This window comes from Electrona antarctica (genome assembly GCF_951216825.1).
Source record: "Electrona antarctica genome assembly, chromosome: 6".
Taxonomy (NCBI): Eukaryota; Metazoa; Chordata; class Actinopteri; order Myctophiformes; family Myctophidae; genus Electrona; species Electrona antarctica.
This window is the reverse complement of record NC_136811.1, coordinates 55,193,375-55,218,370: the sequence shown is the minus strand read 5'-3', so window position 1 is coordinate 55,218,370 and position 24,996 is coordinate 55,193,375. Positions and strand designations below refer to the sequence as shown.

General features: G+C 43.4%; 2 protein-coding genes across 2 annotated transcripts in view; one reads left to right on the top strand and one right to left on the bottom strand.

The window, feature by feature from the left end:
* Positions 1-2,069: 2,069 nt before the first annotated feature.
* On the bottom strand, positions 2,070-12,489 carry LOC306925271 (CD82 antigen). Its single transcript, XM_079503998.1, has 8 exons — positions 12,421-12,489; positions 11,411-11,510; positions 10,822-10,934; positions 9,148-9,222; positions 6,715-6,819; positions 5,338-5,517; positions 4,216-4,299; positions 2,070-2,450 (listed from the first exon to the last, which is right to left on the bottom strand). Exons 1-8 carry the CDS (start codon positions 12,484-12,486, stop codon positions 2,091-2,093), a joined length of 1,083 nt encoding a protein of 360 aa, XP_079360124.1. The 5' UTR covers positions 12,487-12,489; the 3' UTR covers positions 2,070-2,090.
* A 5,064-nt stretch (positions 12,490-17,553) lies between these two features.
* The window catches only part of gon4lb (gon-4 like b), a 90,400-nt gene continuing 82,957 nt past the window's right edge, over positions 17,554-24,996 (top strand). The window contains exons 1-3 of the mRNA XM_079503861.1: positions 17,554-17,692; positions 20,701-20,927; positions 24,034-24,147. Coding sequence (XP_079359987.1) covers positions 20,765-20,927; positions 24,034-24,147 — 277 coding nt within the window. The 5' untranslated portion in view covers positions 17,554-17,692; positions 20,701-20,764. The remainder of the gene's footprint in view (positions 17,693-20,700; positions 20,928-24,033; positions 24,148-24,996) is intronic.

The following is a 24,996-nucleotide window of genomic DNA, read 5'->3' as shown; positions in this document are numbered from 1 at the left end:
GACTCACATCGGGCCCCTACCACTTACTGGTGACTCACATTGGGCCCCTACCACTTACTGGTGACTCACATCGGGCCCCTACCACTTACTGGTGACTCACATCGGGCCCCTACCACTTACTGGTGACTCACATCGGGCCCCTACCACTTACTGGTGACTCACATCGGGCCCCTACCACTTACTGGTGACTCACATCGGGCCCCTACCACTTACTGGTGACTCACATTGGGCCCCTACCACTTACTGGTGACTCACATCGGGCCCCTACCACTTACTGGTGACTCACATCGGGCCCCTACCACTTACTGGTGACTCACATCGGGCCCCTACCACTTACTGGTGACTCACATCGGGCCCCTACCACTTACTGGTGACTCACATTGGGCCCCTACCACTTACTGGTGACTCACATTGGGCCCCTACCACTTACTGGTGACTCACATCGGGCCCCTGGTGACTCACATCGGGCCCCTACCACTTACTGGTGACTCACATCGGGCCCCTACCACTTACTGGTGACTCACATTGGGCCCCTACCACTTACTGGTGACTCACATTGGGCCCCTACCACTTACTGGTGACTCACATTGGGCCCCTACCACTTACTGGTGACTCACATTGGGCCCCTACCACTTACTGGTGACTCACATTGGGCCCCTACCACTTACTTTATAAGCCAATTACTTAAAAGGGTATCTTTGAAAAACAAAGAAGGGTCCCGCACACTGTCAGAAAACTTGCCAAAAATGTTGCTCTTTATTCAACGTTTCGGTCTATTCGACCTTCATCAGGACAGACAATAAAGGACACAATAACCACCAAACATTTATAGACCACACCCCCAGTAAGAAGGTCATGGAGATGCAGGTCATTGGCTGCACAGATAACCAGAACCCTTAAGACACTCCCCTCAAAACCATATTAGACCCACCCTGTGATAGCACTCATGTTATCTATTTAATTACATGCCCCTGCGGACTGGCATATGTCGGTAAAACCACCCGAAAATTAAAATAACGGATGAGTGAGCACAAGAGCTCAATCTGCAGGAACAACAGAGAATATCCTGTCGCTGTTCATTTTAATGACTTAAAGCATGACATATCCTCTTTTAGATTTCAGGGGATAGAACAAGTCCAAATGCCACCCAGAGGTGGTGACCTTCACCTCATGCTAAAAAGAAGAGAAACATTCTGGATCTTTACATTGCAAACCCTGGCCCCTAAGGGTCTTAATGATGAATTCACACTTAACATTATGCTGTGATTTATCATGCGTTGATTGGATGGACTGCCTTTATATATTTGTGCTTTTATCTTTTTGTACATTTGTGGCTTCGCTATAATATTGTATTCTCACTGTGTTTTTACATTTTTGGGTCCACTAATATGACTTTTCTTGTCTTTTAGATATTGAAGACCTGGATGTCATATGATCCTTTGTTCTTTAGTGATGCCCTGACCTTGATAAATTGTTGTATTTTGTTTTATGGGATTGCATACACCTTTCCTCTATTTAGGGTGGGTCTAATATGGTTTTGAGGGGAGTGTCTTAAGGGTTCTGGTTATCTGTGCAGCCAATGACCTGCATCTCCATGACCTTCTTACTGGGGGTGTGGTCTATAAATGTTTGGTGGTTATTGTGTCCTTTATTGTCTGTCCTGATGAAGGTCGAATAGACCGAAACGTTGAATAAAGAGCAACATTTTTGGCAAGGTTTCTGACAGTGTGCGGGACCCTTCTTTGTTTTTCAAAGATACCCTTTTAAGTATGTTTTATTGCCCTACGCACCTGTCAATAGCTTGAGGTGTGCATCGGCCTTTTGCTAAGAAGCCAATTACTGCCACACAAAATAAGAAAATATGCTATGTTACTTGTAAATGGGCTGTGTCCTATTAGTACATCCAGTGTCAAGGCAGACAGTGAGTGAACCCAGATGCAGAACACAGCATAAGGAGACGTATAAACAACAAATCATGGATAGTGTGAGACAGATTCATTCTCTCCACTTTCTCTTGATTTTATTTTAGCTTGGTTGTGCCCATAACAAAAACAAAAGATGATTTTAATATTTACACACATGGATGTGGTTTAACGTTGTTCTTGTGGCGGTGGTTCTATGTAACCATTGTCATCATACAGGTAACCCCGGTTCTCCGCTCCACTCTGCTCCATGTAGTACTGCCCCGGGTCCCGGTTCTCCGCTCCACTCTGCTCCATGTAGTACTGCCCCGGGTCGTGTTGCTCAGATTCTGGGTGGAATGGCTGGTGTTCTGGGTGGAATTGCTCATAGTGCGGGTCATGCTGGTATTCTGGGTGGTATTGCTCATAGTGCGGGTCATGCTGGGGTTCTGGTTCCGGTGGTGGGTGGACCACGGCCTTGGCTCTCTTCAGCTGGGTCTTCTCACCCACTGTCTGGTACAGATACACGAACAGGATGAACTGGAGCACCTAGAGAGAGAGAGAGAACGACAGACAGACAGACAGACAGACAGATCTTTCTCTGGAAGTGTGTTACGTATGCCGTTTGGTCCGACGTACTATAGCAGTCCGACAGGCATTAGTCCCGACATCCTACGCAAAACCTATAACCTCACAGGAAGCCACGGGTTAGTTATAACCTGCCACGGGTTAGTTAGTTGTAACCTGCCACGCATGTCGGGAGCCTCGGGTGAGTTTTAACCCGCAGCACGGTTTAGTTGTAACCGGCAGCACATGTCTGTGTTGTCGAACTAATGCCTGTCGGACAGTTAGTATGTCTAACCAACGTACCCGAGAGACAGAGACACATATAGGATTAACTGAAGCGGTCTACTGCAGAGAGACAGAGACACATATAGGATTAACTGAAGCGGTCTACTGCAGAGAGACAGAGACACATATAGGATTAACTGAAGCGGTCTACTGCAGAGAGACAGAGACACATATAGGATTAACTGAAGCGGTCTACTGTAGAGAGACAGAGACACACAGGATGAACTGAAGCGGTCTACTGTAGAGAGACAGAGACACACAGGATGAACTGAAGCGGTCTACTGTAGAGAGACAGAGACACACAGGATGAACTGAAGCGGTCTACTGCAGAGAGACAGAGACACATATAGGATGAACTGAAGCGGTCTACTGTAGAGAGACAGAGACACACAGGATGAACTGAAGCGGTCTACTGTAGAGAGACAGAGACACATATAGGATGAACTGAAGCGGTCTACTGTAGAGAGACAGAGACACACAGGATGAACTGAAGCGGTCTACTGCAGAGAGACAGAGACACATATAGGATTAACTGAAGCGGTCTACTGCAGAGAGACAGAGACACATATAGGATGAACTGAAGCGGTCTACTGCAGAGAGACAGAGACACATATAGGATTAACTGAAGCGGTCTACTGTAGAGAGACAGAGACACACAGGATGAACTGAAGCGGTCTACTGCAGAGAGACAGAGACACACATAGGATTAACTGAAGCGGTCTACTGTAGAGAGACAGAGACTTCTCTGTCAAAGAAGTTTAACAGTTTGTTACATATCCTGAGAAGGTGTTCTGTAGATCAAAGGTTCCCAAGCGTTTTAGCCCGTGATCCAAAAGAGAAATGTGATGTCTCCCCGCCACACAAACTATAGTGAAAATGGACGATCCACGAGCTTGTAGATCGTCTATATTCATTAAGTGGAATTCATGGAATTAGTTCATTCATTGAAACTTATTTTGATTGATTTAATTTGATTCATGACATTATTTTGAATCTGTTTTTAATGTGTGTAAAATGAGGGGGATATTCACTGTTGTTCAACTGTTTGGGAAGCAGATCGACGCTTAATTCACACATACATGCAGCAAAACGTGACTATGGAGCTGCTGGCCATAATGACAGAATTCAACTGTTGTTCACTAAATAAGTGTTTAGTTTACAGGCCTGTGGGGTTTATATAGTTCAAACTAAGCAGAACTACCCTGGATTTGAACCCGGTTTGTTTATCTGCTATTTTCAGCGTGCAACCAAGTGTAAAATGACTTATACCGGATCTCTTGTCCACTAACATTTTAGTCTAGTTACATATCTGTTGACGAAATTGTCAATACATTCAGTCTTAGTTTTAGTCATCATAGATTAGTTTCTATTTAGTTTTCATCAGTGGAAAAAAAAGGTATACTCGACGGACATTTTTCGTCTTAGTTTTAGTCGACAAAAACAACACTGCAGTGTGGTATACCTGTATCACGATGAGACTGGCATCCATCCCTAGGACCGTCAGCGCGTTCTCCTCCAGCCAATCATTGATCTGCGCTTCACAGCCCTGGAAACAACATATTCAGTATTTAAGTCCGACGTCATTTTGTAGTGCTACGTTACGTCCGGGTCCAAGTGGCACCAGCTCCCGTCCGCATCTCATTGTAAATAGAATATCTAAACGCGTGAATCTTTTTACAATGACGTTATTTTTCAGAAAGGAAGCCATTGAGGGTTAAAATGGGTCTTAATGCTTCCAACTCGAGTAGAATTATTAATGTTTTGTACAATTTGTCCATGACAAAAAAAATATATGATGTGGAGACAATAAAGACTATTATTGAAGGTGGTAACAGTCCATTTGCTCAGTACAATATTTCGGGTGCATATTTAGAATGTTTGCAGGCTTGAGTATGTTGAATCTAGTTTGCATTAATGAGGATTTAGTTGACACAATGAAATAAAATGGCGATAGTATTCCGTGTGGGGCAGACGGCCTGTCACAGCCAGATTTGGGAGAGCAGCGCAGCTTTGTTGTTGCGAGGAAAGCGGTAAAATGAGACTTTCGTGGTTGTTTTCGTCTCAGATTTAGTCCGACGGAGCGTCACAGTATAACTCTATGGGGACACAAAAGCGACACAAAGTAGGACCCGGAAGTATCTCAGGAGGGGGCGCTCACGTCACAGCTAAAATACTGAATAGGGTTCAAATAATAAACAATCAGACCATCCATCTTCAACCGCTTATCCGTAGTCGTGTCGCGGGGGCAACAGCTCCACCAGAGTGATCCAGACTTCCCTCTCCAGAGCAACATTAGTGACTTTCGAGATTTCGAAAAGTTCCAAGGCCAGTGAGTCGATGTGTTTCCTCCAACTGCGCCTTGGTCTGCCCCGGGGTCTCCTCCCAGTGGGACGTGCCTCGAGGACCTCCCTAGGGAGACGCCCGAGAGGCATCCTAACCAGATGCCCGAACCACTTAAGCGGGCTCCTTTCCATGCACGCATAGACATCAAAGGGGGCTTCAACCCATGCCCTTTTACCCATCTGCCCTCTCTACTCCTGACCACGAATGCAGCATTTACTAAACGGTGAAAGAAATGTCGTACCTCCACATAGCTGTTGTTCCCCAGACCAAAGAGCAGCGTGTGGGATCCAGGGAGGACGGCACAGCGCGTGGAGTTGAAACAGGAACAAGGAAGTAGCAGCTCCTCGCGGCCGGCGCTCTGGTTCTTAATGAAGGAGTTATCCAGCCAATCGGCAGGGCCGAACCTCCCACAGCACCGCCCCTTTATAAATGCATTCCAAACATGGCCCCCCCCCATGGTTATACAGAGGTATACCTCAAAAACAGAATTTGATTCATAAAAAAAGATACTAAGGAGGAAAACAACAGCATTTACTATGGTGAAAGAAATGCAAATGCCCCTCCTTTCCAATTGCTTTTTCCCCTTAGTCTCCTGAACTTAAACACAGCATTTGCATTGAACATCATCTCCACTACCTAAAGAGCGCTCGGTTGCTCCACAAAAATAGTGAAAATAGCTGCTCTACAAGCTCAGAACACGTTGCAGCGTGACCTGTTGTGAGCTTGTAGATCAGCTATTTTCACTAAAAAAAATTTGTCCAAAAGTGCCCTCTTGCAGGATTTCAGCCCCTGCCTCTCTGACACTCTCTGCACGTCCCTGATAATATGCCAATTTAGTCTCACGTGGCCACACTGTTTCATCACTGTTTCATCCCACACTGTTTCATCACTGTTTCATCCCACTGTTTCATCTGTTCACACTGTTTCATCCCACACTGTTTCATCCCACAATTTACAAATGCTTCCGGTCATAGCATTCTGATTGATTGATTGATTGATTGATTGATTGATTGATTGAATACTTTATTAGACAGAAATGCAAACAGCAACAGAGTACACACACTTGTTCTAAAAGGATTACACTGGGGATGAAAAAAAAGTCCTTGTGGAGATTGTGGAAAAGTTGTCTGGCTATACGCGAGGGCAGGGGGGGTATTATAGCAGAAATATGGATTTTACTCCCGATCCCTCCAGCAAAGAAATCAACACAAATCAAACCCTGCCTTAAAGACATGCAACACCAAATCACTATTATCACATCCATGATTGAAGTTCCGGTGACGAGGGGTCACCGGAACTTCTAGACCCACAGGAATGAGCCCATAGCACTGAGCAATGAGCTCATAGCACGGCACCGTGTACCGCACTACAAGCTTGTAGATCTTCTATTTTTGAAAAATCAGAGCGAACGTTTTTAACTTAAATCTTTGCTTCTGGTGGGGGGGTCCCTGGAACAACATATTTTCATATGAGCGTCCGCAGCCAAATACAGATAATTCTGGGGGTCCAATAGTTTGAGAACCACTGATATAGAAACATAGGTTCTTCAGAAGAGTGTTAGGATTTAGAAGCCTTTTTTAATCGACCTCAGGCCTACTCTAAATGGATGAATACTTACATAGCGTTGGACATTGTCCAGGACCATGTCTTGTGGCTCTCTGTCTGAGGTGTGTCCATAGTTCACTATTACACCAGCTATCGTTGCGTCAAGACTCGCTCCAATCTGTGGAGAGAAAATACATTTAGGAGCCTGACTGGAAGTGGATTTTAACCACATTCAACCTGTTCATCCCTATTGTGTGATTATACATTTAGAAACTGTCATTTTCAAACCATAGCCGATCTACAAGCTCACAACGCGCTGTGGTGCAATGGATTGTGTGCTTACTGCATACATTGGCGATGTGGTATGTTTTTACGAGGCTCCTGTGGTTATATTGTTTTTTTTTACCTTTTTTTTTATAGATGTATTTATTTGCACAATAACAGTACAACACAAGGTAACATTATTAACAGACAAAATGGAAACCCATAAAGGGCTTATACTGTACATTGTTCTCCCCTAAAATAATAAACAGATTGTATAACAAAAATCACACCCGTGTGAACTGAGTGGTGTAAGGCCTGTCTGACGTAATGAAATCATGTCTGACGTAATGAAATCACACCCGGGTGAACAGGGTGAACATAGCAACCATGCTCATTTTTTCTGCACTAACAAAGCCAGTTGTAGGAGTGGTTTACACCACTCAAAAAACATCGCATGGATGCAGCTGGGACGTATCCTCAGTGATGTATCCCAAGGTCATCGAGGTTGCGGGTCTCTCGAACATCATACCCTTCAGACGACCCAGCCGGGGTGATCAAGTCCCGACTTGCGTCCCAGTAGCTACCCTCGACCAGTCCCATTAGGGAAAGACCAGGGCCACACAATCCGTTGGAACTACTCCAGAACTACTCTGCTCTATTCTTGTATATTTTAGTCGTAAGTTAAACAAAGTAATCAAACATAAGACAAACAACAAATACACTTGTGTGCAGTTGAATGTGCGTATGTGTAAGCGTGTTTGTGTCTGTGTATGTAGCATATGGCTACATTATATAGTACAAGCAAGTGGAGAGGCTTCCTTCATCAGGCTGGCCCTCAATCTATGTTTACAGTTATAGAGTGAAGATGAGGAGTTGGCAATAAGTAGGTGTGTATTCCAGAGTAAAGAACCTCTGTCTTTAATGGATTCGATTTGATTTTTATTTAGCACAGTATGAAAACTGTAAAATACAATAAAACATACACTATAGAGGAAGTGCTAGGATGAGGCAAGAAGCCCAAGGGGCTTATACGAGGACTCGTATGTAAGACTATGTAAGATACAATAAAACACGTGATTGTCAAAAAGGAATTTAGAATTTCCAAAAAACATGATTTCAGAATAAACAAATAAATAAATAACGATTAGAATACTTGATTATCTAAGCGATTCGAGAAAAGATAATACAAAAAAACAATGAAGGGAGGATGGAGATTGTCGTATTCCGCTTTAAAACAGTAAATGAAATGAGACACTATCAATATGACTAATGGTTTGAAATGGTGCCTAATTGAGTATCCAGACAAAAGTCTTGTCAAAACTTGACTATTGTAACTCCTTCCTTACTGGCCTACCGGCATGTGCACTTAAGCCCCTCCAACTGATCCAAAATGCCGCAGTCTCCCCCCTTCTCCGCTCCCTCCATTGGCTCCCGGTCGCTGCCCGCACAGAATACAAAACTCTGATGCTGGCATTCAAAGCAACCAAAGGCATGGCTCCCCCATATCTCACAAGTATGATCGTACCCTACAAACCCTCCCGCGCAATCAGATCAGCCAACGCAGGGAAGCTGGAGGTACCTTCACTAAAAACGCCGGGACAACGCTCCACACGTCCCAAACTCTTCTCCCTTCTGACTCCAAAACTATGGAATGCACTTCCCATCACAGTCAGAACTGCAGCCTCACTCCCAATCTTCCGCCGTAGTCTGAAAACCCACCTCTTCAGACTCCACCATGGACCGTAGCACTTGCCCTAGCCTAGCCCCTTAGATAGCACATTATGTAGACTTAGATAGTATTTTAAACAGAATTATAGCTTGTTACGTAGACAGCTCTAGAATTGCATTTTATGTAGTCATAGCACTTTATAGTACACATGTATTATATATGATATAGTATAGTATGTATAGTTTACATAGATACTCCACTGTTACGTTCTTAGTTTACGCATGATTCATGATAACTACTTTTTTATATATGTGATGTATGCCATGCTTTTGTTATTGCTTAATGTAAGTCGCTCTGGATTAAGAGCGTCTGCTAAATGCCTAAATTGTAAATTGTAGTATGTTTTTTCTTATCAACCAATCACCATGCAAGCTGCTTTATTTAGAACGTACAATTAAAACAAATACAAGCTTCTTTAATTAGAACGTATAATGCACAATGTGAAATCCATGTAATGCACAATCCATGTAAAGTGCTATAAAACGGCACCATTTAGACGAGGGACTAACTTACTTTGTCCTTGTTGATATACAGCACGAGAGCCACGAAGGCCTGACCCAGGACCAGCATGACCAGGAAACTCATATACTGCACGGGAAACCACACACACACACACACACACACACACACACACACACACACACACACACACACACACACACACACACACACACACACACACACACACACACACACACACACACACACACACACACACACTATTTCATGTCAAGGGCCCCCAAAACTTTATGTAATTCGCCGCCGACCCCCATCTGTTTTCCAGGGACAAAGCTGGTCACAACACATTTTCAATTATTTTTTAATATAGCTAAAGTTTAAAACAATGGCTATAAAGTGGTTAAAAGCTAAGGTGACACGGATGCGTTCCAGGTCTTAATGGGCTGAAGATCTGTCCTTTATAGTGTGATGACCCACGCTGAGATAATGAGGTGCATCGTGGGTAATAAGTAAGTAGCCTTGCCGAGCCATGAGGCCCATAGGGCCGGAGCCTATCTCCTGTTTATGTAGCGTGAGGCAGCTTGATGTACAAGTACACCCCCTGAACATGACTAGTATGTCGTAGGGACTTACCCCCAATCCAACCCTTGAGGCTGAGTGTCAAGCAGGGAGGCACTGGGTCCCATTTTAGAGTCTTTGGTATGACCCGGCCAGGGATTGAACCCCGACCTCCCAGTCTCAGGGCGGACACTCTAACCACAAGGCCACTGAGCTGGTAGCCTGGGGTCCACCTATGCTTTCTATGGCATAGGCAGCTCCCGGCAGGATCCGCCGGGAGAATCTAGACGCAGCTGCGCGACATGAGACTATTTGATTAGAGCGACAGAGGGAGAGGAGGAGGAGTGTGTGTGTGTGTGTGTGTGTGTGTGTGTGTGTGTGTGTGTGTGTGTGTGTGTGTGTGTGTGTGTGTGTGTGTGTGTGTGTGTGTACGTGTGTGCGTCAATTTAACAAAGGTGCAGATAATCAGAAATAAGCAGAGAGTGATCGACGTTTGCGCTACTGTATGAATTATTGAGTGGACTCGGACCTAGCTCTGATCCATAGCTCTAATGCGTTGCATTTAGAGCTATGTTACTCTCAACTTCCGCCGCTCGCATGAATGCAGACCAGCCTCTCCTCTTTAGCGTAAATAAAAAGCACGTTTTTGCTACTCACCAAAACAAATGCGGGTTGTGTCATTAGAAAGCCTACTTTCCTTAGTGGGAGCACTCTGAGCCCCCCACAACACATATAAACGGTACTTTTTGGCCAAAAGGGGATTTTGTTTCCACCGGGAAAAAAATACTTTTAGTTACTCCAATGCGCCCTCTACCGATATTGCCCAGAGAATTGCCTCATAGGGAATATCTTTCCTCTGGTGAAAAAAAATCACTTTCTGGCCAAAAAGTACCGTTTATACTTGTGGTGGGGGGCTCAGAGTGCTCCCACTAAGGAAAGTAGGCTTTCTAATGACACAACCCGTCTTTGTTTTGGTGAGTATAGCAAAAACGTTATTTTTATTTACGCTAAAGAGGAGAGGTTGGTCTGCATTCATGCGAGCGGCGGAAGTTTAGAGTAACATAGCTCTAAACGCATTAGAGCTATGGACCAGACTTTTATTTTCTTCCTGGAAATAAAAACGTCTGGGTTTCCGAGGCTACTGAGCTGGTATCATCATGGGTAATTCACCGTTATCATTAAGACTCTGCTCTCAGTCTGCACTCCGGCACAGCCCACGGCGAACACTGCAACCACCACCAGACCTATGACGAACAGACCCCCGGCCGCTGTCTTCAACTCATCTGCACACACACACACACACACACACACACACACACACACACACACACACACACACACACACACACACAGGTACACACAGGTACACACACACAGCGAGAAAGCGATAATGACTATCATTTAATTGTTCATTTTGTCATTGTCTGTTTCAAATGTAGTCCGTACACTGCACCTGCCATGCTGGTGCATGTTTCAATTCATCTGATGGGTGTAGAACATTTAGCTGATGGGATGTATGGGGCATGTTATCTAAGCCAGGGGTGGGACACTTTGACGATGAAGAGGGCCACTATATTTCCACACTCACTGCAGAGGGCCACATTGCATATGTTGTAGCAAAAATAGCAGATCTACAAGCTCACAATATGCTCAATATGCTCATTCATACTAATCCATGTAAGCATGCGTTAAAGATTAGTTAACTAAGTCAGTTAATGTTAATTTTGACAGCCCTATAATTGTTGTCAGGCTGAGTTACCAGACGTGTTTCCGAGGCTACCAGTCGTGAGGAAGGAGAGGAAACCGCTTTCATCGAACAGGATCCACGCAGCACAGCCGAAGATACTCAGTCCTAGAATCTGAGGGAAGATATCATTGAGTTAGTCCACGCTATATATGGTTAAAACAACACTCATACAAACCAGTGGTCATTTTGTTGACTAAGACTAAAAGACTAAATATTTTGATATTTAGTCAACTGTCCCACATTGTTACTGGCAGGCATCTGCCCTAATAGTTAGTCCCCTAATAGTTGGCCTTCTGTTGTTGTAAAGCACTCTTGTTGTCTCTTTTCCTGCAATATATGTTTTTAAGCCTGTTAAAATAACATGAGAAACATCCCCTAGAGGCTACAGCACCAAGTCGGCCATATATGACCAACATTTGCATTTTAGACGCCACACCAGAAGGGTTTCATAACAAAATGATAGGCAATATTATAGGCAGATAGTCGGATATGACATTTAATAGCAACTCAAGTAATAACTTGCCAACCCTGTCCGTCCCACTTGTCACACACAAGAGATACTTCTGTCCCTCAAATGAACAGTTTGGATCTGGTCACCCTAGCTCTCATCCTGTCTGCTCACCAGGAAGATGGAGTTTAGAATCTTTCCTATATCGGCTCACCAGGAAGATGGAGTTTATAATCTTTCCTATATCTGCTCACCAGGAAGATGGAGTTTAGAATCTTTCCTATATCTGCTCACCAGGAAGATGGAGTTTAGAATCTTTCCTATATCTGCTCACCAGGAAGATGGAGTTTAGAATCTTTCCTATATCGGCTCACCAGGAAGATGGAGTTTATAATCTTTCCTATATCGGCTCACCAGGAAGATGGAGTTTATAATCTTTCCTATATCGGCTCACCAGGAAGATGGAGTTTATAATCTATCCTATATCTGCTCACCAGGAAGATGGAGTTTAGAATATATCCTATATCTGCTCACCAGGAAGATGGAGTTTAGAATCTATCCTATATCTGCTCACCAGGAAGATGGAGTTTAGAATCCCAGAGATGAATCTGAGGACATGGATCTTCTCCTCCAGCTTCATGATTCTGCTTCAATAAATGACAAGAAATGGACAATTAAAAAAACCTTCCTTCCTCCTATAGCTCCTCTGTTAAATGTTCAGCTCTTCACTTCAATAAATTACCAGAAATGGACGATAAAAGCCACTGCTGGCATGCTCGATGTGCCTAAATAAATTGCATCAAAAAAATACGGTGAAGCAGCTTTCTCCTTCTACGGCCCGACGGCCTGGAATATATAAACTCCCACTGCACGTTGCCATTGCAATTTACAATGTAGGCATTTTTGCAGATGCTCAATCCAGAGCGATTTACAGTAAGCAAGAACAACACATGATTTAAATAGTCCTTAAGAATCATAAGGAAGCTAAGTACCTAAAACAAAACAAAAATACATCGCATGGATGCACCTGGGACGTATCCTCAGTGATGTATCCTAAGGTCATCGGGATTTGGTTGCACCAGTCTCCCAGCACCAGCACCACTCATTCAGGAGTGGTGGATTCTCGAGCCGCAATGGTTCTAACATAACCATCATAACATGACCTAACATCCGTCTAACAGTAGAATATCTGTACAATGAAATTATGAGTATATACAATAGAGTGCTACAGTAAGTCTACATAAAATGCTAAATCTAAATTACATAAGTTGAGCCTTTGCATACGCCTGTATCGAGGCTGGGGCAAGTGCTACGGCACCTTAGACTGGCACCCTCTGGAGACATTTTTGAGCGGTGCCTCCACACACTATAGGGAATGTATGAATTCATTGGACGCTTAAAATATCTGGGATATTAGACCTACATTGTGTTCCACTCTGATTAGAGGATTTCCTCAAATCTACCCTGCCTGTATACTAGCTTTTAATCCATTGAGACCATATAGCTGGAATGCGTCTGTGTGACTGTGTCACTTTAGCTGTTGAAAAATAGCAGATATACAAGCTCATAGATCTCGCCGATCTACAAGCTACAAGCTTGTAGATCTGCTATTTTTGAGAAATCGTGAAGACGAGTGCAAATCTTCGAATATATATCATTCTGTCCCAGCGAATGATTTTTAACTCAAATCTTTGCTTCTGGGAGGTTCGGAATAAAATATGTTTGATGGGGGTCGGCGGCCAAATACATACGGTATCATTCTAGGGGTTCTTTACTTGCAAAGGTTTGAGCACCATGATTTATAGAAACATAGGCTTTGTATATAGGATAGGATTTAAGAGATTTGTCGAATCGGGTCCTTAAGTGTTAATGGGTTAATGTGCAATACACCATTTGCCTCTCAGCCAGGTGTAGTGGAGAGTCGTACAAAACATGAAAATTAAGTATAAAACAGTAAGACCCACACTTACTTAAAGGTCCGCTGACATTCCCCCTTTAAGCCTTAGCAGTGAAAATAGCCGAACCTCAAGCTCACAACACAGCCTTTTATTTCTTTAAATAGTTTTATGTCATCATACTGTATATGCAATTGTTCGGATTGAATAATTGCACTTTAAGAAACAAGTGTAACAATGTTAATAAGTACTATTATGAGAGAGAATGAGAAGCGCTTACCTGCGTGGTGTGTCTGTGTATGTGTGTGTGTGTGTGTGTGTGCGCGTGCGTGTGCGCGTGTGTGTATGTGTATGTGTTGACCCGGGTGATGTGTCTAATTACAGGAACTCTCGCCAAGCTGCAACAGTGCCAGAGTTCACTTTACTTCCTTGTTGGCTGTTAATATTAAACTACTCGCGTGTGTGTGTGTGTGTGTGTGTGTGTGTGTGTGTGTGTGTGTGTGTGTGTGTGTGTGTGTGTGTGTGTGTGTGTGTGTGTGTGTGTGTGTGTGTGTGTGTGTGTGTGTGTGTGTGTGTGTGTGTGTGTGTGTGTGTGTGTGTGTCAGGGACACGTACTTCCCGTAACTTGAGGGCCTATATAATATAGGCACTCAAGTGGCTATGTGTGTGGGTGGGTGCGTCTGAGCACGAAAACAGCATGGTTGTGACTCTGTCATTTCTCTCTTTTAATGTTGTCACTATCCTACATTACTGAATGCATTGCCATGGACCACATGCAATACACAGTTGAAAACCCCTGGATATCAGTGGTTCTCAAACTTTTTCTTTTTAATTTTCAAGTAGGCCTACCCCCACAACTCTCACTGAGAGAGTACAAATGGAATCAACACAATTGGTTCCATTTGTACACACTCAGAGTGGACCCCACTTTGAGAACCACTGGTCAAGGTCTATATTCAAACACATGGCTATAGAGCACAAGTCTCAGTCTGGTTAAGACATCCTAGAGACAGCTGCACAGCAAAGTAGCCTATAGGCCTATACCAAGCCTTTTGGTCTTCTGTCCACTATACCTCTGAGAGAAAGTAGTGGAGTATAGAAGTAAAAAAAAGAAGTAAAAGTAATGGCAAATGAAAATACTGGATTGCTGAATTCCTACAATGCCCATAATGCTTTAGTGCACTTCCCCTCCTTGTGGAGAGGGGGGAGGCTGCATGGAGGTGTGACTTTGTAGTCCAGGGAGGAAGTGAGATTATATTTTCATGACAGGTTTTTGGTCATGAACATGGCATCATGACTAAAATATATTAACCCCCCCCCCCCCCACCCCCACATATTACACACATACAACCCCCAGGAAAGTGTTTCTTGTGTCCTAAACATCATTACAATAAGATCTGGTTGCAAAATGGGTGAAGTGGCCCTTTAAGGGACACTTGAGCTATGATACCCACGTAAACTTGTAATTCTAAATAAAAGAAAAGTGTGACAATAATACATCCAGTGTTTAGAAAAGACTAAAGCATCCAAAGGTCTGAACATAATAAATAATAATAAATATATATAGGCCTACATCTATTATTGTGTAGTAATTGTAATAGCCTAATTGTCTTTGAACAGTGTGCCTATTTATTTCCAACTGCCAATGTTTAATCCTAGAGAGAGAGAGAGAGAGAGAGAGAGAGGAGAGAGAGAGAGAGAGAGAGAGAGAGGGGGAGAGGGAGAGAGAGAGAGAGAGAGAGAGAGGGAGGGAGGGAGAGAGAGAGGGGGAGAGGGAGAGAGGAAGAGAGAGAGAGGAAGAGAGAGAGAGATTGTGGGGGGTGGGGGTGAATGGATCATGTGGAGTATCAATGTTTTATTTTGTGTGTATATATATTTTTTTTCTCTGTTTTATAAACCACTATAAAATGAAATGTGCTATACAAAGAAAACTAGATTAATGGGCTACGTTTTTGAGTGGTGCAACCACTCCAAGGAACAGCAATGTCCCTATGTCCCAACCTGTGACTATGAACAGCAATGTCCCTATGTCCCAACCTGTGACTATGAACAGCAATGTCCCTATGTCCCAACCTGTGACTATGAACAGCAATGTCCCTATGTCCCAACCTGTGACTATGTGACTATGTCCCAATGAGTACCAGTAGGGGCAAAAGTGGCGCTGTTGTGCCAGAAACAGAGAGAGAGAGATAGTGTTGCACTGTTGCCTGCTAATGAGAGAGAGAGAGAGAGAGAGAGAGAGAGAGAGAGAGAGAGAGAGAGAGAGAGAGAGAGAGATGCACCACTCAGTTCACTCACTCAGTGATTTTTTAACATTATTATATAATAGTAGCCTGTGTTTCAAAGTCACTCACAATCCTGCTATAGATACATTTTCGACTAATATTTGTGACTGCATTTCGCGGGGTCATTAAATGTAATAGGCTATATTATAAAACATATCTCGTCTGTGTTACAATTTATGAATCATTATGCTGCATTCTGTATCTGTATTTGTATTTATTTTTGATGAATTGGACATGGTGGACCCTCTTGTAAACAAGTTTAATGCTTAATTGGGTCATCCACTCACAGTTAACATTGCAATCTTTGTATTGAGTTTGTGCTTGAAATGTAGCCTACTGTGATTCTGCATACATATTTCAATCAATCAATCAATTGTATATGACTTTACTTTGTGTAGCAAAGGGACATGCTTTTGCATACTTAGATTATACACAGTATAATGATTGAATGGATGATGTATAAATAAATACATAATTATTATAATAATTAATGGAGGAGGAGGATGCATATATAATTAAATACATCGAAAGGCAGACAGTGAAAAAGGGCAGACAGTAAGGTAGGAGTGGCATTTTGTGTCCCAGAGTTTAAGATAAGGGTAGGTAAAAGGATTAATGATGAGGCATCTGTGTATACAGCAGAAATGATTGCAATACTACTGGCAGTACACTGGGTGGAGGAGGTTAGGCCACTAAGAGTAGTGATATGTTCAGACTCAAGTTCAGTGTTAAAAAGCCTACAGTGCAGCAACTCAGAAAGTAGGCCGGACATTCAAATAGAAATAAAACAAATCTTATATAGGATAGGGATGATGGGCTTAACAGTGGTGTTTATGTGGGTACCGGCACACATTGGAGTGAGAGGAAATGAGGAGGTGGACAAGGTGGCAAAGGAGGCGACGAACTGTGGCAACATCGAGATGGCAGTGAAAGTTAGTAAGATGGAGGGAAAGAGCATTATTAAAAGAAAGATGAAAGAGAGATGGCAAAAGAGGTGGGAGGAGGAGAGGAAGGGAAGATGGTTTTATGGAATTCAGAGGAAAGTAGGAGAGGAGAGGGGAGCAGGAAAGAGCAGAAGGGAAGAGACGGTAATAACACGTTTAAGATTTGGACATACAGGCCTAAATGCGGCATTATTTATGATAGGGAAACACAATACAGGGAGGTGCGATCATTGTGGGGAGGAGGAAACAGTTGAGCATGTCATGATGAACTGTAGAGCGTATGAAGGAGAAAGGAGACAGTTAAGGGAGAATTTAGCAGAAATGAAAGAAAGGTACGACTTAGTAAATAATAAGAAAAGTGTCAGGAGACAGGTGCTATAGGCACCTTTTTGAATATTTGAGAGTAACCAATCTGATTGATAGAATATAGGTTGTAGTGGTAAGGTAACTCTACTCAGGAATCCAATAAGTAGGATGAATAAAGACACCAGTAGGTGGCGGTAATGCACAGATTTGTTTGCCAACCGCCAATAAACCCCACAAGAAGAAGAAGAAGAAGAAGGCAGACAGTGGGGAACAATAATCCAACAGCCATGTGTTTCTCTCTACCGGGACGGAGGCATTTGAGTGAAACACACAGAGAAATGGCGCCCAGCGTTCGGCTCGGTGTTTATTAGCGTCGTTAGCTTAGCGTCGGTGTTATTAAAGCACATAACGAACAGGTAAGACGGATAAACAACTACTTTAATAAACATACGCTGTATCTGTGGTTGTTACATGTAATTCGTCGGGTTGGATAACAGCCAACAGCCGTATCTAAGCCTTCTGGCGACTGTTAGCTGCTAGTTGCTAACGAGAGATAATAACAACAATAAAAACGTTTTTGACTTCTACGTGTTGCTGACACGTTATTTACGGGGGATATTCGTATGATTCGTATACATTTTCATATGTGTATCATTTCTATATTAGTTGGGTGTTTCTCTAGTCTCAAACCCCCTGTTCGTTGGGTGTTTCTCTAGTCTCAAACCCCCTGTTCGTTGGGTGTTAATCTAGTCTCAAACCCCCTGCAAATTAAACGCAAATGTGTACAAATATGAGAAGACCTAAGCAGGTATTTCTTTCCATCTCTTTGTAGTGCAGACTGCTGTAGTTTCCAACTTTCCAAGAGACTAGAAAATAATGTCAATTTAGACGATTTAGCAGACGCTCTTCTTAATCCGGAGCCATTTACAGTAAGCAAAAACAACACATGGCAATGCATCGAAAGGAAGCTAAGAACCTAACATATGTCTAACAGCAGAATATCTGTATTCTGTACAGTACTATGAGTATACACTATATATGCTGCTATGCTATCTAAATTACATAGGTTTAGCCTTTGCATACGCCTGTAAGGTCGTCGAGGCTTGTGTGTCAACTCTGAGACACTAGTCCTGACAGTACTGTGGGCCTGGGGACAATATGACTAAGTTAATAATTTGCACCTTGTTGAATGAGTAAGCTGTTGGGCTGGCGTCACACGGGTACTAGGGACACTATTTGCCACTGGTCCTCTGGATCAGTGGCTTTTCAAGATCACTGGCCCCACCATTGCAGCTACTGGACCGGGAACATTATTATTTTTGAGGGGCCCCTAGCCCTGGTCCAGTGCTTACAGCGAGTAGAGCGAGTCTCTCTCTGACGCCCTGTGGAAGTCCCTTCCGCAGCCCCTACCAGCAAATAAACAAAACGACGTAACTACTCACCGAAACAAAGCCTGCTAGACCTTGGTAAAAGTCTATTCTCGTAGCTGGGAAGCGTCTCAGGTCCCCAGCTTCTCTCTAAAATGCACTTTGTGCCATTTTAATAACGCAATGTACCCTGAATTTACCGGGCAGAGTCATTTCTTCTACTATGGCATTTCCGGGTTTTGCCTGCGCCGATCTGGTTGGATTTATTTTATTCAATGATTAAAATAGTGCATTTTAGAGAAGCTGGGGACCTGAGACGCTTCCCAGCTACGAGAACACTGTAAGCACTGGACCAGGGCTAAGGGGCCCCTAGCCCCTCCTACGCCCAGCTTTCCGGGTTTGTGTGAACACCAACATTGGCTTGTGATTGGCTGATCGCCCCGTAGCGATGATTTGATTGGCTGAGCAAAGTACATATTGAAGATAAAATTCACACCCGTGTGAAGTGAGGGGCGCTCTTATTCAGTATTTTAGCTGTGACGCAAGCGCCCCCTCCAGAGATACTTCCGGGTCCTACTTTTCATTGCCTCAATAATGTATCAGAGAAACCTAACCTCTTTCCATCCCTAAAGAGGATGTAAATAGGTTTTCAATGTAATGATGCAGGGATGGTCTTTTAGATGAGTCCCAGGGACATTTTAGTCCCACTTCAACGGCGTTAGGAGTCATATTTTGCCATTTTTACAAATTGCAGCATTTAACTCCCATTTTATTTTATATGGTTATAATGTGGTTATATTCATGTAGACAACAGAAGAAGAAATTATTATTATAACTAAAGCTAGCAAAATAAACTAGAATTAAAAAAAACAGTACAGTGGTGCATCCCGTGGATGCAGAGGTCGTTGTTTTATTGCGTCCCTTAACTATAAACTGCGTTTTGGGATGCAAAATGCACCCTGTTTTAATATCTGCGGATGGAAGCAGGATGGCTTTGTTTTCAAACATACATGGCTGTGTTCTAACTTCTTATGGTCAGAGATGACTGATCTGACAAATGAACCAACTGTTAAAGCAGGCAGTAAAACCGGCAGCATGATAGTGTGTGTAAACTTAAAGTATGGAGATGGGATTCTGCCTGGGGCATTCATATACTAACTGTATAAAATAGACTGTATCTTTCTATCTGCCTGTGTGAACGCAGCATAACACCTAATTATCAGTGATAATACGGACGGTTCAACCTGCCCAACTCATGTCATGTGTGGTGTCATCATTCAACTGCCATGTGTTCCCCCCTCCATGTTTTGGGAATGTCATGATGGGCCAACATTTTGGTGTTGCACCGTGACACGTTCCCACTGAGTTTGTAGTTTGCACATCTGCTATTTTCACTATTCGAGTGTATGTAGGGTAGGGTTTAAGCGTTTCATGTGCTATGTGCTTTAATATAAAAAAAAGTACACTCATAACAATTTCTAACTACTATTTATTCTCTGACTCTTATGTTGTACTAGGGCTGGGCTATATGAAAAAATATGATGTCACAATTATTTTTGAAGCTGTATCACAATCCACAATATTATCACGATTATGTTTCATGTTTTTTATGGTTATTTTTCAAGTTACTTACACAGTACAAACAGTTACAAGGTAAGACAAAAAAGGGGGAGTAACATTTAGAGCCAAATACGTATTTTTGGCAAACAAAACGCCATTCTAGTATAAAGCATAAATTAAGGTATAGTACTGCACATCATAGAATGTGCAATTGTGCATACAATACCTCCGAAAAGGCATGTCATGGAGACATTGGGCAGTATTATGCGTGTCTTAAGTACCAGGTCTTATTACTTAACTTAAGACCTGGAGGTGTGATCAATGCCATTTGGCTATTCTGAGTGGCCAAACAGCATTGACCACGCCTCCAGGTCTTAAGTTAAGTAATAAGACCTGGTACTTAAGACACGCATAATACTGCCCTTTGTGTCATCTCGGCGATATATTCATCACCATATCGCCCCACCTGTAACCGCAACGTTGTACCCGCCACACAGAGACTCTTCATGGTTCTTGCCACGCCGGCGCCACCACCGTCCTTACTGAGCCTCCAGTGGCAGAATGAGACGCATGGCGGGCCGCAAGCGTAAGAGCAGCTCCCCGCCGGACACATCATGGCCGCACGCCACGGCCAGCAAGGCTCTGAAGAAGGACGACATGGTCTGCAACTCCCTGCTGACCGCCGAGCTCGATGGACACCAGAAGCAGAGGTCTGCCCTCCCAGGTATACCAACATGAGTCACGCTCTTCTTCTAGTGTCTAGAATCTAGAGCCAAATTCCAATACCCAAAATCTCGGCCACTCGCTCACTCCAGCATGGAGGTGTTTTTGGTGGTGAAATTGGTGACCTGCTGAAATGTAACAATCATCTAGACAATCACATAACGTCAGTGTCCGAATGTAAAGTAAATCGTTGGAGTTTGTTTGTTTATAGCAGAGTTCAATCTAGCGGTATTCAGGCCACCGTGGCCACGTATTTAACTCACCAATTTCACCATAATTTTGCCATGCTGGAGTGACCGAGTGTGAGTGACCGAGTGTGAGTGAGCGAGTGTGAGTGAGCGAGTGGCCGAGATTTTGGGTGTTGGAATTAGGCGTAGATCAGTGGTTCCTGATCCTAAACTAAATTAGGCGTAGATCAGAGGTTCCTGATCCTAAACTAAATTAGGTGTAGATCAGAGGTTCCTGATCCTAAACTAAATTAGGAGTAGATCAGAGGTTCCTGATCCTAAACTAAATTAGGAGTAGATCAGAGGTTCCTGATCCTAAACTAAATTAGGCGTAGATCAGAGGTTCCTGATCCTAAACTAAATTAGGAGTAGATCAGAGGTTCCTGATCCTAAACTAAATTAGGAGTAGATCAGAGGTTCCTGATCCTAAACTAAATTAGGCGTAGATCAGAGGTTCCTGATCCTAAACTAAATTAGGTGTAGATCAGAGGTTCCTGATCCTAAACTAAATTAGGCGTAGATCAGAGGTTCCTGATCCTAAACTAAATTAGGCGTAGATCAGAGGTTCCTGATCCTAAACTAAATTAGGAGTAGATCAGAGGTTCCTGATCCTAAACTAAATTAGGCGTAGATCAGAGGTTCCTGATCCTAAACTAAATTAGGTGTAGATCAGAGGTTCCTGATCCTAAACTAAATTAGGAGTAGATCAGAGGTTCCTGATCCTAAACTAGGAGTAGATCAGAGGTTCCTGATCCTAAACTAAATTAGGCGTAGATCAGAGGTTCCTGATCCTAAACTAGGAGTAGATCAGAGGTTCCTGATCCTAAACTAAATTAGGCGTAGATCAGAGGTTCCTGATCCTAAACTAAATTAGGCATAGATCAGAGGTTCCTGATCCTAAACTAAATTAGGCGTAGATCAGAGGTTCCTGATCCTAAACTAAATTAGGCGTAGATCAGAGGTTCCTGATCCTAAACTAAATTAGGAGTAGATCAGAGGTTCCTGATCCTAAACTAAATTAGGAGTAGATCAGAGGTTCCTGATCCTAAACTAAATTAGGCGTAGATCAGAGGTTCCTGATCCTAAACTAAATTAGGCGTAGATCAGAGGTTCCTGATCCTAAACTAAATTAGGCGTAGATCAGAGGTTCCTGATCCTAAACTAAATTAGGCGTAGATCAGAGGTTCCTGATCCTAAACTAAATTAGGCGTAGATCAGAGGTTCCTGATCCTAAACTAAATTAGGCGTAGATCAGAGGTTCCTGATCCTAAACTAAATTAGGCGTAGATCAGAGGTTCCTGATCCTAAACTAAATTAGGCGTAGATCAGAGGTTCCTGATCCTAAACTAAATTAGGAGTAGATCAGGGGTTCCTGATCCTAAACTAAATTAGGCGTAGATCAGAGGTTCCTGATCCTAAACTAAATTAGGAGTAGATCAGAGGTTCCTGATCCTAAACTAAATTAGGAGTAGATCAGGGGTTCCTGATCCTAAACTAAATTAGGTGTAGATCAGAGGTTCCTGATCCTAAACTAAATTAGGAGTAGATCAGAGGTTCCTGATCCTAAACTAAATTAGGTGTAGATCAGGGGTTCCTGATCCTAAACTAAATTAGGTGTAGATCAGAGGTTCCTGATCCTAAACTAAATTAGGTGTAGATCAGAGGTTCCTGATCCTAAACTAAATTAGGAGTAGATCAGAGGTTCCTGATCCTAAACTAAATTAGGCGTAGATCAGAGGTTCCTGATCCTAAACTAAATTAGGAGTAGATCAGAGGTTCCTGATCCTAAACTAAATTAGGTGTAGATCAGAGGTTCCTGATCCTAAACTAAATTAGGAGTAGATCAGAGGTTCCTGATCCTAAACTAAATTAGGAGTAGATCAGTGGTTCCTGATCCTAAACTTTTCAGGTGGAAAGTGGAGAGATTAGATCTTTGCCCCGCGACCCAAACTAGTGAAAACAGCCGATCTACAAGCTCACAACGCGTCGTGAGCTTGTAGATCGGCTATTTTCTCTACTTCTTTAAAACATTTATTTTTTAATTTATGGAATTTCTTAAAAGACTTATTATTCAAGACATCTTCTTAAAAATATCATTTAATTTGGTTTTAATTCATGAAAACATTAGCTTTGTTTTTTGAAAATTATAATAATTAAAACAAAATGTAGGAAACAAATGTGTGGGTCGGGACCCACAAACTGGTCCTGACCCACTATTTGGGAAACGGTGGCCTAGATGGTCTGCAACTCACTGCTGTCCAACGAGGTGGACGGACACCACAAGGAGAGGTCTGCTCTACCAGGTACCAAATGAGTCCCGCTGTTCTCAGTATTACAATATCATTTAGTCCCCGCACTCCATTTATTTTGTCACTACATTTGCACATTATGCGAAATATGTCTTCTGCATCTACCTTAGCCTCGCGTAGCGATACGAATATCACTGCATGGATATTGGTCTCGTCCCTCTCTGTGTTTTAGATGTTTTTTCTCTCGCAAAGTCCCGCCTTTCTCACCCCACTTCATGGGGCAAGGCTCTTCTACGTAGACTTCTATTGAAAAGGGACAACCGGAAGTTTACGGAATGCATTGGAGTCTATGGGCTCGCGCCATCAGTACATGAACCACGTGACCAGGCTGTTTTCTGCCCCCTCAATGTCGTAATTCTGTCTTAATCTATGCCTGGTTCCAGACGAATCTGGTTGGCTCGTCACCACTTCGGCCGTGAAGTCCTGCCACAATTGAGAGGGGCCAGACTGCAAAGGCAGATGAAGGCTGGCTGCGCGAGGCTAGCATTTACCCATCCTAACTATTGGGAGCAGAGTGCCAATGTTTTCATTGATAGATGTTTGTCTGTCTCTGTCTCTGTCTGTCTGTCAGCTCCAGGCAGCGACGGGGAGGAGGAAGAGGACGAGTGTGACGTGGATTATGTCCGTCCCTCTCAGTGCTCCCCTGGTGGTCGGGACCGGGAATTACACCTGTTCATCACTGTGGGTGAGTGGTCGCGACACAAGCTTGTAGATTGGCTATTTTAGGCATGCAGCTAACCCAAGATTTTCATACTAATGTGGCTTTTTTCTGAGAGTTAAATCAGGGGATGGTAGGTCGCCCTGAAAATATTCCCTCATAATATGGGGTTGTGGGATAAAAAAAAGTTGAGAATGCCTAACATTGATCACTTTTACACCATTGCCCCAAATATCACCTAATACTCTTCAGTCACAGTGATATCAATCCTCGCAATGTCATAATCATTTACACAAACACACCTATGTAGGCAAGATGCTTCACTTATGACATCCAGGGGCAGCAGTGGCTCAGGGGTAGAGTGGCCGGTAGAACGTCCGCATTAGAAACACGTGAGGTTCCCAGCGCAAGTGTCTGCAGCCTGAACTAGTGTTCTGTCTCTCTGGATGGCATTGCTCGTGTCTGTAGGATGGCATTGCTCGTGTCTGTAGGATGGCATTGCTCGTGTCTGTAGGATGGCATTGCTCGTGTCTGTAGGAGGGCATTGCTCGTGTCTGTAGGAGGGCATTGCTCGTGTCTGTAGGATGGCGTTGCTCGTGTCTGTAGGATGGCATTGCTCGTGTCTGTAGGATGGCATTGCTCGTGTCTGTAGGATGGCATTGCTCGTGTCTGTAGGATGGCATTGCTCGTGTCTGTAGGAGGGCATTGCTCGTGTCTGTAGGATGGCATTGCTCGTGTCTGTAGGATGGCGTTGCTCGTGTCTGTAGGATGGCATTGCTCGTGTCTGTAGGATGGCGTTGCTCGTGTCTGTAGGATGGCATTGCTCGTGTCTGTAGGAGGGCGTTGCTCGTGTCTGTAGGAGGGCGTTGCTCGTGT